Source organism: Mirounga leonina, unplaced genomic scaffold, assembly GCF_011800145.1.
Source record: "Mirounga leonina isolate KUSES-001 unplaced genomic scaffold, KU_Mleo_1.0 Mir_168, whole genome shotgun sequence".
Lineage (NCBI taxonomy): Eukaryota > Metazoa > Chordata > Mammalia > Carnivora > Phocidae > Mirounga > Mirounga leonina.
The window spans coordinates 49528557-49541186 of record NW_023270426.1 but is presented as its reverse complement, the minus strand read 5'-3'; the positions used below and the strand labels follow the sequence as shown (position 1 = coordinate 49541186).

At 39.4% G+C, this 12630-nt stretch overlaps 1 protein-coding gene across 1 annotated transcript in view; it reads right to left on the bottom strand.

The window, feature by feature from the left end:
• SCAMP1 (secretory carrier membrane protein 1) overlaps positions 1 to 12630 on the bottom strand; it is a 123678-nt gene that overhangs the window by 81718 nt on the left and 29330 nt on the right. The window contains exon 2 of the mRNA XM_035014708.1: positions 11429 to 11506. Within this exon, the coding sequence (XP_034870599.1) occupies positions 11429 to 11506 (78 nt within the window). The remainder of the gene's footprint in view (positions 1 to 11428; positions 11507 to 12630) is intronic.

The following is a 12630-nucleotide window of genomic DNA, read 5'->3' as shown; positions in this document are numbered from 1 at the left end:
ATGAAAATCAAAAAAGGGAAGGGGAATAAAGTCCTGATGCTACATGCCACAACACAGTTGAATATTGAAAATACTATGCTAAGTGAAAGAATCTAGTCACAGAAGACCACATATTGCATAATTCTATTTATATGAAATGTCTAGAAAAAACAAATCTAGAGAGGCAGAAAGTAAATTAGTAGTTGCCTACTGCTGGAAAGGGAAGAGATACGTGAAGTGACTACTGAAAGGTCTGACTTTTGGGGGTGAAACAAAAATGTTTGACAATAGTTGGGCAATCCTAACGACACCAGAATTATATGCTTTAAATGGACATAAGAATTTTCTCACTAAAGCTGTTGAATGAACTTTTGTGATTTTTTTCTAAGATGGGAGAAAACACAACATATTTTTATGAAGATATAATGATCTAATAGAAGGAAAAAACTAATGATGTAGGAGGGGGCAAAGTTCCAAGGTGAGAATGCATGGAATCTACTGCAGCAATAGAGGGGATGACATTAGACAGAAGCACAAATAGGTAGCTCATCTATAAATAACAGGCAAGCAGAGAACATGGGTAAAATGCTGATAGGTAGGTGGATGCGGTGATGGGAGTCTGTGGAAATTCTCTACTGACTGCTTCAATTTTCTCAGTGAAATAAGCAAGGTCATCATCTAAGAGTAACCAGAGGGGAAGAGATTTTACAGATGAGAGAGGAAGAAGAAAGTGGACAATTATATAACCAGAATATTCAGTGTTCTAGTATTCTACCGAGCTGGTCAGTGACTGCAAGTGAGACCCTCTGACATGCTTTCTCCAGCCATATTTAGCTGCTAGGGTAGGGGCAGAAAGTAGATGTAGACAGAACTGTATATAACCAGTACTTGGGTTTTAGCCTAGAAGTTATGTCAAAGTAAGGGAGAGAAGAGAAGGCAAGGGAGTGACTATAATGACTGAATGTGGAATTTAAGCTGAGAGGAGAGAAACTGGAGAAAGGTAAGTAGGCCATTGTCTTATTTCACATGAGTACTTGAATTAGGGTGGTTTCGTAGGAATGAAAAAGACAGACAGGTAATATCTCCCGAAGATATAGGTGACAGGATGTGGCAAATAACTAGAGATAGGAAAAGAAGCTATTTGAGCCAAAGAAGACTCAGATATTTCTAGCCAATGACACTTGGCTAGATAGAAGGCAATAGTTATCATTAAATAAGAAGAGAAACAAAGAAGACTGGTTCCATAAGAGACAGATAATCAGCTCCAACAAAGACAAGACAACAAGAAGCAAAGGAGAAAAGATACAAAAAGAAACTCACAGCAAGAGAAAATACAATTATTACAGTGTAGAAAATGCTTTTGCAATATTAAAGATAAGTAAACTACTGGGTACAAATATAATCAGTCAGTCCCTGAGCTAAAAGTTTCATTCATTTTCAAGAGAAACTGGTATTAAAAACTACTTAACATCTTCCTACTTCCATCATTACCCGTTAAAATAAAAATAATAAATAAAATTTAAAAAGATGTCCAAAGATACTAGGTGGTTTGCCTAAAGTCACCAACTTACCAGTGGCAGGGTCTAGTTTAGAATCCAGGTCTTACGACTCTCAGTCTACCTAATGTCCAGAATTATCTTAGAGGCAGTTCTTATATAAACCAATCACTTATTTTTCCTTATGATCAGAAATATGGGCATGCGGGGTGCCTGGCTGGCTTAGTCAGTAGAGCATGCGACTCCTGATGGTCAAGTGGTGAGTTCAAGCCCCACGTTAGTCATAGAGCTTACTTAAAAAAAAAAAAAAAAAAAAATCCTTTAAAAAATAAAAAATGCAGGCATGCCAATACTTAGAATTTTCTTCTCGAGGTTCTCCCTTCTGCCAGAAGATACAGATCCTGCTGCTGCTTTATGTGACCAAAATTATTTATGGCCACAACTAGCATAACAGAAAGAAAAGCAGGCAACCTATCCCTGAAAAAAAATTAAAATGTGACAGTATACTAGGCCCTGAAATTCACTCAGAATTTATATAAGCGGCACCACACTTCCCCCTCCAACACACACGTGTCCCTAATTCCTATACTTCAAGACCTACCAGAAGAAATTCTGTTTGAAGCCATAAATGCCATTACCAGTGGCTGAAACTAGTGCCAATCACTCTGCAGTAGACATTTTAAACTATTACCTTGTTTTAAAGGAAAGCATTCTCCCGTAAGTGCATACCAGTTCTCAAGGATGTCAATTTTTCTAGTCTTTTATTCATTAAATTTTAGAAGGTAGGCCAGGGAACCTACCCACCATGTTCAACATAATTTTCAGTAGGAAAATGCATTCTGAGTTCACACAAAAAATTATTTTGTAACTCAAGACCACCCTCCGTTTTTAAAGCACATTTCATTTCAGACTAGCCACATAACCAGTGCTCAACAGCTCTCCATTATACTGCCAACACACCGGCCTAGTCTATATTGTAATGTGTCAGGACAATTCCTTTCTCTGTGATTTGTAAAGTGAGTATGTAAATTATTAAAATATTAAAGGGATGTCTGGGGTGGCTAAATCGGTTAAGTGTCTGTCTTCAGCTCAGGACATGATCCCACTGAGCAGGGAGCCTGCTTCTCCCTCTCCTTCTGCCTCTCCCCCTCCCCCACAACTCATGTTCTCGGTCAGTCTGCTCTCTCTCTCTCTCAAATAAATAAATGAGAAATCTTTAAAAAAAAAGTTTCATTGTTGCCTTCATTAAATACCTTAGTTTCCATTTAAACATAAAACTAAATATAAAAGGAAATTAAGAAACAAAAAACAGGAACTTTTTCTAAATCTTATAGTTTTTTGTTTTTTTTTTAATGTTATGTTAGTCACCATACATCATTAGTTTTTGATGTGGTGATCCACGATCCCTTGTTTTCGTATAACACCCAATGCTCCATGCAGTATGTACCCTCCTTAATACCCATCACCGGGCTAACCAGTCCCCCCTCCCCTCTAAAACCCTGTTTGTTTCTCAGAGTCCATAGTCTCTCATGGTTCATCTCTCCCTCCAATTCCCCCCCTCTCATTTTTCCCTTCCTTCTCCTAGTGTCCTCCATGCTATTCCTTATGTTCCACAAATAAGTGAAACCATATGATAACTGACTTTCTCTGCTTGACTTATTTCACTTAGCATAATCTCCTCCAGTCCCATCCATGTTGATGTAAAAGTTTGGTATTCATCCTTTCTGATGGCTGAGTAATATTCCATTGTATATATGGACCACATCTTCTTTATCCATTCATCTGTTGAAGGGCATCTCAGCTCTTTCCACAGTTTGGCTATTGTGGACATTGCTGCTATGAACATTGGGGTGCATACGGCCCTTCTTTTCACTACATCTGTGTCTTTGGGGTAAATACCTAGTAGTGCAATTGGTGGGTCATAAGGTAGCTCTATTTTTAAATTTTCGAGGAACCTCCACACTGTTTTCCGAAGTGGCTATACCAACTTGCATTCCCACCAACAGTGTAAGAGGGTTCCACTTTCTCCACAACCTCTCCAACAGTTGTTGTTTCTTTCCCTGTCCATTTTTGCCATTCTAACTGGTGTAAGGTGGTATCTCAATGTGGTTTTGATTTGAATTTCCCTGATGGCTAATGATGAAGAACATTTTTTCATGTGTCTGTTAGCCATTTGTATGTCTTCTTCAGAGAAGTGTCTGTTCATCTCTTCTGCCCACTTTTTGACTTATTTGTTTTTTGGGTGTTGAGTTTGAGAAGTTCTTTATAGATCTTGGATACAAGCCCTTTATCTGTAGTGTCATTTGCAAACATCTTCTCCCATTCTGTGGGTTGCCTCTTTGTTTTGTTGACTGTTTCCTTTGCTGTGCAGAAACTTTTTATCTTGATGAAGTCCCAAAAGTTCATTTTTGCTTTTGTTTCACTAGCTTTTGGAGATGTATCTTGAAAGAAGTTGCTGTGGGCAATGTCAAAGAGGTTACTGCCTATGTTCTCCTCTAGGATTTCGATGGATTCCTGTCTCATGTTGAGGTCTTTCATCCACTTTGAGTTTATCTTTGTGAATGGTGTTAGAGAATGGTCGAGTTTCATTCTTCTGCATGTGGCTGTCCAATTTTCCCAGCACCATTTATTGAAGAGACTGTCTTTTTTCCATTGCATGTTTTTTCCTGCTTTGTAAAGATTATTTGACCACAGAGTTGAGGGTCCGTATCTGGGTTCTCTATTCTGTTCCATTGGTCTCTATGTCTGTTTTTGTGCCAGTACCATGCTGTCTTGGTGATCACAGCTTTGTAATATAGCTTGAAATCAGGCAACGTGATGCCCCCAGCTTTGTTTTTCTTTTTCAACATTTCCTTCGCGATTCGGGGTCTTTTCTAATTCCATACAAATTTTAGGATTGTTTGTTCCAGCACTTTGAAAAATGTCATTGGAATTTTGATCAGGATGGCAATGAAGGTATAGATTGCTCTGGATAGCATAGACATTTTAACAATGTTTATTCTTCCGATCCATGAGCATGGAATGTTTTTCCATCTTTCTGGGTCTTCTTCAATTTCTTTCATGAGTGTTCTGTAGTTCCTAGAGTATAGATCCTTTACCTCTTTGGTTAGGTTTATTCCGAGGTATCTTATGGTTTTTGGTGCTATTGTAAATGGAATCATTTCTCTTTCTACAGTTGCGTTGTTAGTGTATAAGAAAGCAACTGACTTCCGTGCGTTGATTTTGTATCCTGCCACATTACTGAATTGCTGGATGAGTTCTAGTAATTTGGGGGTGGAGTCTTTTGGGTTTTCCACATAAAGTATCACATCATCTGCGAAAAGAGAGAGTTTGACTTCTTCTTTGCCAATCTGAATACCTTTTATTTCTTTTTGTTGTCTGATTGCTGTTGCTAGAACTTCTAGTACTATGCTGAACAACAGTCACGAAAGTGGGCATCCTTGACATGTTCCTGATCTTAAGGGAAAGGCTCTCAGCTTTTCCCCATTGAGGATGATATTCGCTGTGGGTTTTTCATAGATAGATTTTATGAACTTGAGGAATGTTCCCTCTATCCCTATACTCTGGAGAGTTTTAATCAGGAAAGGATGTTGTATTTTGTAAAATGCTTTTTCTGCATCAATTGAGAGGACCACATGGTTCTTCTCCCTCCTCTTAGTAATGTGTTCTATCACACTGACTGATTTGCGAATGTTGAACTACCCTTGCGTCCCAGGGATAAATCCCACTTGGTCGTGGTGGATGATCCTTTTAATGTATTGTTGGATCCTATTAGCTAGGATTTTGTTGAGGGTTTTGGAATCCATATTCATCAGGGATATCGGTCTGAAATTCTCCTTTTTGATGGGGTCTTTGCCTGGTTTGGGGATTAAGGTAATGCTGGCCTCATAGAATGAGTTTGGAAGTTTTCCTTCTGTTTCTATTTTTTGAAACAGCTTCAGTAGAATAGGTATTATCTCTTCTTTGGATGTTCGGTAGAATTCCCCAGGGAATCCATCAGGCCCTGGACTCTTGTTTTTTGGGAGGTTTTTGATCACTGCTTCAATCTCGCTACTGGTTATTGGCCTATTCAGGTTGTCAATTTCTTCCTGTTTCAGTCTTGGCAGCTTAGAGGTTTCCAGAAAGGCCTCCATTTCATCCAGATTGCGCAGTTTATTGGCATATAGTTGTTGATAATAATTTCTAATAATTGTTTCTATTTCCTTGGTGTTAGTCGTGAACGCTCCCCTTTCATTCATAGTTTTATTAATTTGGGTCCTTTCTCTTTTCTTTTGGATAAGTCTGGCCAGTGGTTTATCGATCTTATTCTTTCAAAGAACCAACTTCTAGTTTTGTTGATCTGATCTACTGTGTTTCTGGTTTCTAATTCATTGAACTCTGCTTTAATCTTAATTATTTCTCTTCTAATGCGTGGCTTAGGCATCGTTTGTTGCTTTTTCTCTAGTTCTTTAAGGTGTAGAGTTAGTTGGTGAATTTGGGATTTTTTTTTTTTTTTAAGATTTTATTTATTTATTTGAGAGAGAGAGAATGAGAGACAGCACGAGAGGGATGAGGGCAGAGGGAGAAGCAGACCCCCTGCTGAGCAGGGAGCCCGATGTGGGACTCAATCCCAGGACTCCAGGATCATGACCTGAGCCGAAGGCAGTCGCTTAACCAACTGAGCCACCCAGGCACCCGGGATTTTTCTATTTTTTTGAGTGAGGCTTGGATGGCTATGTATTTCCCCCTTAGGACTGCCTTTGCAGTATCCCATAGGTTTTGAACCGATGTGTTTTCGTTCTCATTGATTTCCATGGATTGTTTAAGTTCTTCTTTGATTTCCTGGTTGACCCAAACATTCTTGAGCAGAGTGGTCTTTAGCTTCCAAGTGTTTGAATTTCTGCCAAATTTTTTCTTGTGATTGAGTTCCAGTTTTAGAGCACTGTGGTCTGAGAATATGCAGGGAATAATCTCAATCTTTTGGTATCGGTTGAGACCTGATTTGTGACCCAGTATGTGGTCTATTCTGGAGAAAGTTCCATGTGTGCTCGAGAAGAATGAGTATTTTGTTGTTTTAGGGTGGAATGTTCTGTAAATTATCTATGAGGTCCATCTGGTCCAGTGTATCATTCAAAGCTCTTGTTTCCTTGTTGATTTTCTGCTTAGATGATCCGTCCTTTGCTGAGAGTGGAGTATTGAGGTCTCCTACAATTAACGTATTGTTATCAATATGACTCTTTATTTTGGTTAATAGTTGGCTTATGTAGATGGCTGCTCCCATGTTGGGGGCATAGATATTTACAATTGTTAGATCCTCTTGTTGGACAGACCCTTTAAGAATGATATAGTGTCCTTCTGTGTCTCTAATTACAGACTTTAGTTTAAAATCTAATTTGTCTGATATAAGAATTGCTACCCCAGCTTTCTTTTGAGGTCCGCTGGCATGGAAGATGGATTTCCATCCCTTCACTTTCAGTCTGGATGTATCTTTAGGTTCAAAATGAGTCTCTTGTAGGCAGCATATGGATGGGTCCTGTCTTTTTATCCAATCTGCAACCCTGTGCCGTTTTATGGGAGCATAAATAATCACGTTGAGAGTGATTATTGAAAGATATGAATTAATTGTCATCATGTTGCCTGTGAAGACGTTGTTTTTATAGATTGTCCCTGTAAATTTCTGTTATAGATCACTCTTGGGGTCTTTCTCCTTTTATAGAACCCCCCTTAATATTTCTTGCAGGGCCAGCTTAGTGGTCACATATTCTTTCAGTTTCTGCCGGTCGTGGAAGCTCTGCATCTCTCCATCCATTCTAAATGAAAGCCTTGCCAGATAAAGTATTCTTGGCTGCATGTTCTCCTCATTTAGTACTCTGAATATGTCTTGCCAGGCCTTTCTGGCTTGCCAGGTCTCTGTGGATAGGTCTGACGTTATTCTGATGTTCCTCCCTCTGTACGTAAGGAATCCTTTCCCCCTAACTGCCCTTAAGATGGTTTCCTTGGTTCTAAGATTTGCAAGTTTTACTATTACATGCCGGGGTGTTGGCCTGCTTTCCTTGATCTTGGGAGGGGTCCTCTCTGCCTCTAGGACGTGAATGTTTGTTTCATTCCCCAGATTAGGGAAGTTCTCAGCTACGATTTGCTCAAATACATCCTCTAGTCCTCTCTCTCTCTCCACTTCCTCGGGGATTCCAATTATTCTGACACTGGAATGCTTCATGGTGTCACTTATTTCTCTGATTCTATTTTCATGGATTCTGAGTTGTTTTTCCCTGGCCTCCTCTTTTCCCTTTTTATCTATTATATTGTCTTCCAGGTCACTTATTCACTCTTCTGTCTCAGTTACCCTAGCTGTTAGGTTATCTAGATTGGATTGGATCTCACTGATAGCATTTTTAAGTTCTGCCAATTCAGCTTTCATTTCTGCCCTTAAAGACTCTGTGTTGCCATTTCTCCATTCTAGCCATTGTCTTCACAATTGCTAGCCTGAATTCCATCTCCGACATCTTGGTTATATCTGCATCCATTTGTAAATCTGCAGCATAAGTCATAATCTCTGAGTCTTTTCTATTTTGGGGGCTCCTCCTCCTAGTCATTCTGTTGATGGGTGTTTGAGGGAATGTATAGAGTCCAAATTATTGACCAGAACCCAAGCAAGATGCACCTGTTTTCTTGGGACCTTAGGGTAGCTGGCCTCTTGTTTTCCCAGCCTGTCTTCTGGGGAAGGGCCTGCTGCGCTGTTACTCAGGCAACCCTGTTTGGGCGGAGTTGCCCTGCCCCCCTGTGGCAGCGGGAATCAGTTTTTGGGGCTTTTGTTCTCTGGCGGCTTTCCCTGGTGGCTTTCCGCGTCTCTTCCGCGAGTCAGAGCAGAAGAGACCGTTTCCAACCCTCTGCCTCAGAGCAGAGAGACCACGGTCTGTTCTTCAGTGAGCTCTCCAGGCCACACCATCTCCATTTCTGTCCGTGCTGCTATAAACTGCAGCGTCCTGGGTTGTGCACCCCTCCGCAGCACTCCCAGTCCTGCCTCCAGGTCGGGGCACGTCTCTGCCCTTTGTGCTTCTAAAACCACCAGCCGCCCCCAGTTCGCAAGCATGACCCCGCCGCTCCAGGTTTCTGTCCCAGGGGCTGCCCTAAAGTCCTTTCCCCGCAGCTACCGGTCTGCAAGTCTGTGCCCCGTCCCCAGCGCGTGAGGCTGTCACTCACCGGTGGTGTAGGATCCCCATGGCCAGGCACCCTCCGGTTGCCGTTTATCCTCCAATATCTGCCCGCGGAATCATGGCTCCCCGCTTCGAACCTTGAAACCAACCGCCTGCGATATTCTGTTTGTAGAGATCCAGATCTTCTTACATCTCAGGCTGGTTTCGTGGGTGCTCAGAGTGGTCTGGTAGATATCCAGCTCAATTCCGGGGACCAGTTGAAATAGGGTCCCCTACTCTTCCGCCATCTTTCCTAGTCCTCTTCCACACACCCTTTTAAGAAGATACTAGAGGATGTTCACCACCAAAAATGGGGAATAAACCGGGTGGTCTGTGCCAGAGCTGCTTCAGCAGTTTGGGCAGTGGCAGAAAGGACGCTTCCGCCCGGGTTCTGTGGCTTGCAAATTTGGCTTTGCCCTGTACTGGTTTTTTGTTTTGTTTGACTTTTTTGGAATTTTCCCACGGTCGCTTGGCAGTGGAGTGGCGCTCATGCACTGTAGCCCCCTAAATCTTATAGTTTATACACTCATTCTGCTGATGGATTTTCTCACTTGACCTTAAGTATTTCACCACACCCTTATGCACCAATTCAGAAACCTGATTTTCACTAGTATTTTTCTAAAATAAATATGAATACCATCAATCAACTAAAACAGTATTTGGATTGAGTTATAACATATCACTTAAATCAATTATCCAAATACATCTGATCTGTTTTGGAAAATAGTCACAACCATTTAAAAAAAGACAAGTTTCTGATACCATACATAGAGAAAACAAAGGAATTTTTTTTTATTATTTCAACTACAATTTCAATCATGTAAAAAAGTTCACTGGAAAATGCATATGTTACAGTAAGTTACATTTCCCTGGTTCTGATACTCTATCAAATCTAAGTGTTTCATTTTAAATTGGCTTGTCCCTGTTGCCTAGCTACCTACATAAGACTATTCTCTTTCAGAAAACCTTTCCTTGATTGCAAAAACTCTGTTTCAAACTATAATTTACACTTTTATGTTTTCTTTTTCCTGGCTCTATCTTCTTTGTGTAATTGTTTTAAATTCCAATTAGGTGAGAAATTTTTCGTAGACCAGGACTGTACCTTCTATTCTTAAGCACCTTTCTCTAAAGACAGAACTAGCAAAATGTAAAAGGCAAAAGCTTTAGAGAAAACAGATGAGTTAGTTAAACCAATTCTGCCACTTACTATCTGGATGACCAGTGTCTCAGATTCTTTATCAGTAAAACAGAAATAAAAAATATCCATTTTGAATGTTATAAGAATTCAGTAATGATAGATAAAGTACATGACACAAAGTAGACAACTTGGTAAAGAGTACTAATACTACTGCTAAGAACAATCTACAGCTGCTACTTTTAATAAGTCCACCATACTTCTTGCTAGTAAAATCTTACAAAAAATTATATGCAAACTTCTTTTCATTCTTTACCAACAAATATTAACGAGTCTTGGTCCCATCTCCACCCCCCGAAATCATATTAAAAGAACTACATCTTGTGGAATAAAATATACAGCTCTTCTTTTTCTCCCTTTCAACTACAACCAAATGCACTCTCATACATACATTCATAGCACAAATTTACTATACAGCTGAATCTTATGAAATTGCCATTTTTACATGTCAATACTGGTCAGCTTATTGGCCATCCCCAATGGTTCAATCTGAAATTTGCTTGCTCAATGAACACTTTAGTAAACCCAGGCTGGGGTGTAGTTGCTATACATAAGCAAAGTCTGTTAAATAAGGGCTTTGAAATAAAGTGAAATGTAAAAGTTCATTCTTATTTTAATGCTTTTACTTTGTACAAAGCTCTTCCTAAAACTAAAATGTTAATATAAAATATTTTGAATAAATTTCTAAGCTAAAACTACAATATCTTTGAGAATTATTTTCCAGACTATGGAAAACACACATCAGGAAGAGATGATTACGTAATGATCATTACACTGATCTGTAAATCCAAGCATACAATTGAAGAACTTCAATACCTTCACCAGGATGACTTGTATTTCAAAAGCCAATGGTGTTTAAACTATGAGACCTCTTGAGTGTAAGAATTACACTAAAGACTCAAAATATAGTAACAAAATTATTTGTCAGAGAAATTTTGGGGACGAACTCTCAACAGAACCTACCTCAATAGTTCTCAGAACTGGTTCAGAATACAATCACCAAAACAGCTACAACAAAAAGCACAAGTGCCCTGTGAGAGAGTAGGGCCCTAATGAAAAGTGTAATAAAATTCTCCAGGTGCTTCTAATATGCATCCAGGGTAGAGAACCCCTGTTTCTTAAGGATTTTTTTCATACCCCTACATAAATCAAGACTAAATTTTGAGGAAAAGAGTATGTTCCTAAGCCAAGTAAAGTTCCAGAGGTTTTAGTCTGTCTACCACAGAGTAGAATGTTCTGTTTTATAGGAAAACATCACCCCTACATTACCATGAAGACAACACTTATACCAAAAAGCACTTCCCTCTCCTAAGAACTGTAGTAAGATTCTTAGGAGGGATTAGTAGCAATATAGAACATAAAAGAAAATTTGTAGTACTTCACTAGGACCATCATGGTAATTTTCAATTATTACTGATACTCCTTCCTTTCTGTTTAAAAAAAATTTAACTTTCTAAATTATAAGTAAAACACGAACAGCTTATTTTATATAAGTTTAACCAATCAACTAATAAAGAAATCATAACTGAAATATAATTCCTATTTAATTTCAACATTTAAAAGTAGTCCAATTAAGATAGTCTTACTGTTCTAGAATCCGAGAATGGATTATATTCATCAAGTCCTGGTGGAACATTTCTTGTCACTTGTGTAACTGATGGGTCCTGGAATAAAATTCAAAGGAGAAAAAAAGATTACTCAGCCTTTAAGGCACAGTTTTGATATTCACAAAGCACTTGCTCTATCTGTACTTTTGTTCACCCAGCAAAGCTAACAGAAGAGAATAAAGAAGATTATCAGATTTACTCAGTCCATTCCAACAAGGTTGAAATTTATACCCACAGCCCTCACACCCTCAATGAAAAATTTGCATCTGGGTTAGATGCAAATCAACTGCTATTATATAAAGAATGAAAACAGTTATGTGGAACTGACTGCACAAGACCATCTTGGGAAATCTTGGGCAAACCCACCATCCTTTCCTTTGGGTTCCACAATGAGTTCATGTCCCCCACCCCCCCCCCCTTTTTTTTTTACAATATCTCCTATCACTTTTCCCTACTGCAGATACAAAAACCACATTACAAATCAATGTCATGTACAGGCAACACCTAGAGCATCCAAGATTAAGCACCACTTACTTGTTGTATTCTACTCCAATAGTTTCAGTTGACTACAGTTTACTGCGTCCTGAACAGTTTCCACTTTTCCAAGTATAATATATTACCATAATATCCCAGCTTTTCAAATCTTTTCATATTAGGCTTTCAAATAAATAAGTCCCCAAATCCTAGAGAGTTCATCTACTTTTCTTGTGAATGAATGTAAGACACAAACATGAACATCTCAACAAAACCAACTATGTAAGTAACATGAAAAAGCATTTACAAACTGTAATACAGCCTCACTGACTTTTCTGTCTCTAGTCTCAAGCTTTGGCATGCATCAGAATCAAACACAGATTGCTGCACCCACCCCCAGGGTTCTGGGATGGGGCGTCAGAATCTGTATTTCTAAAAAGTCCCCATGTGATGCTGCTGCTGGTTGGAGAAGCACTGCTCTCTCACCTATACTGTACTTTCTCCTATCCACCTTCCTCGACACAGTCATCAAAATCACGTCTCAAAAATGAAAAGCTTATCTTGTCATTCCCCTCCTCCAACCCCTCTCCTCTGTTCCTCACCCATTTCAGGTTTTTTAGAGGCTCTCCACCAACACAAAATACAAATTCCTCAAAATGAGATACAAGGCTTCTGACCATCTAGCTTAGTCCCTGCCTACCTTTCCA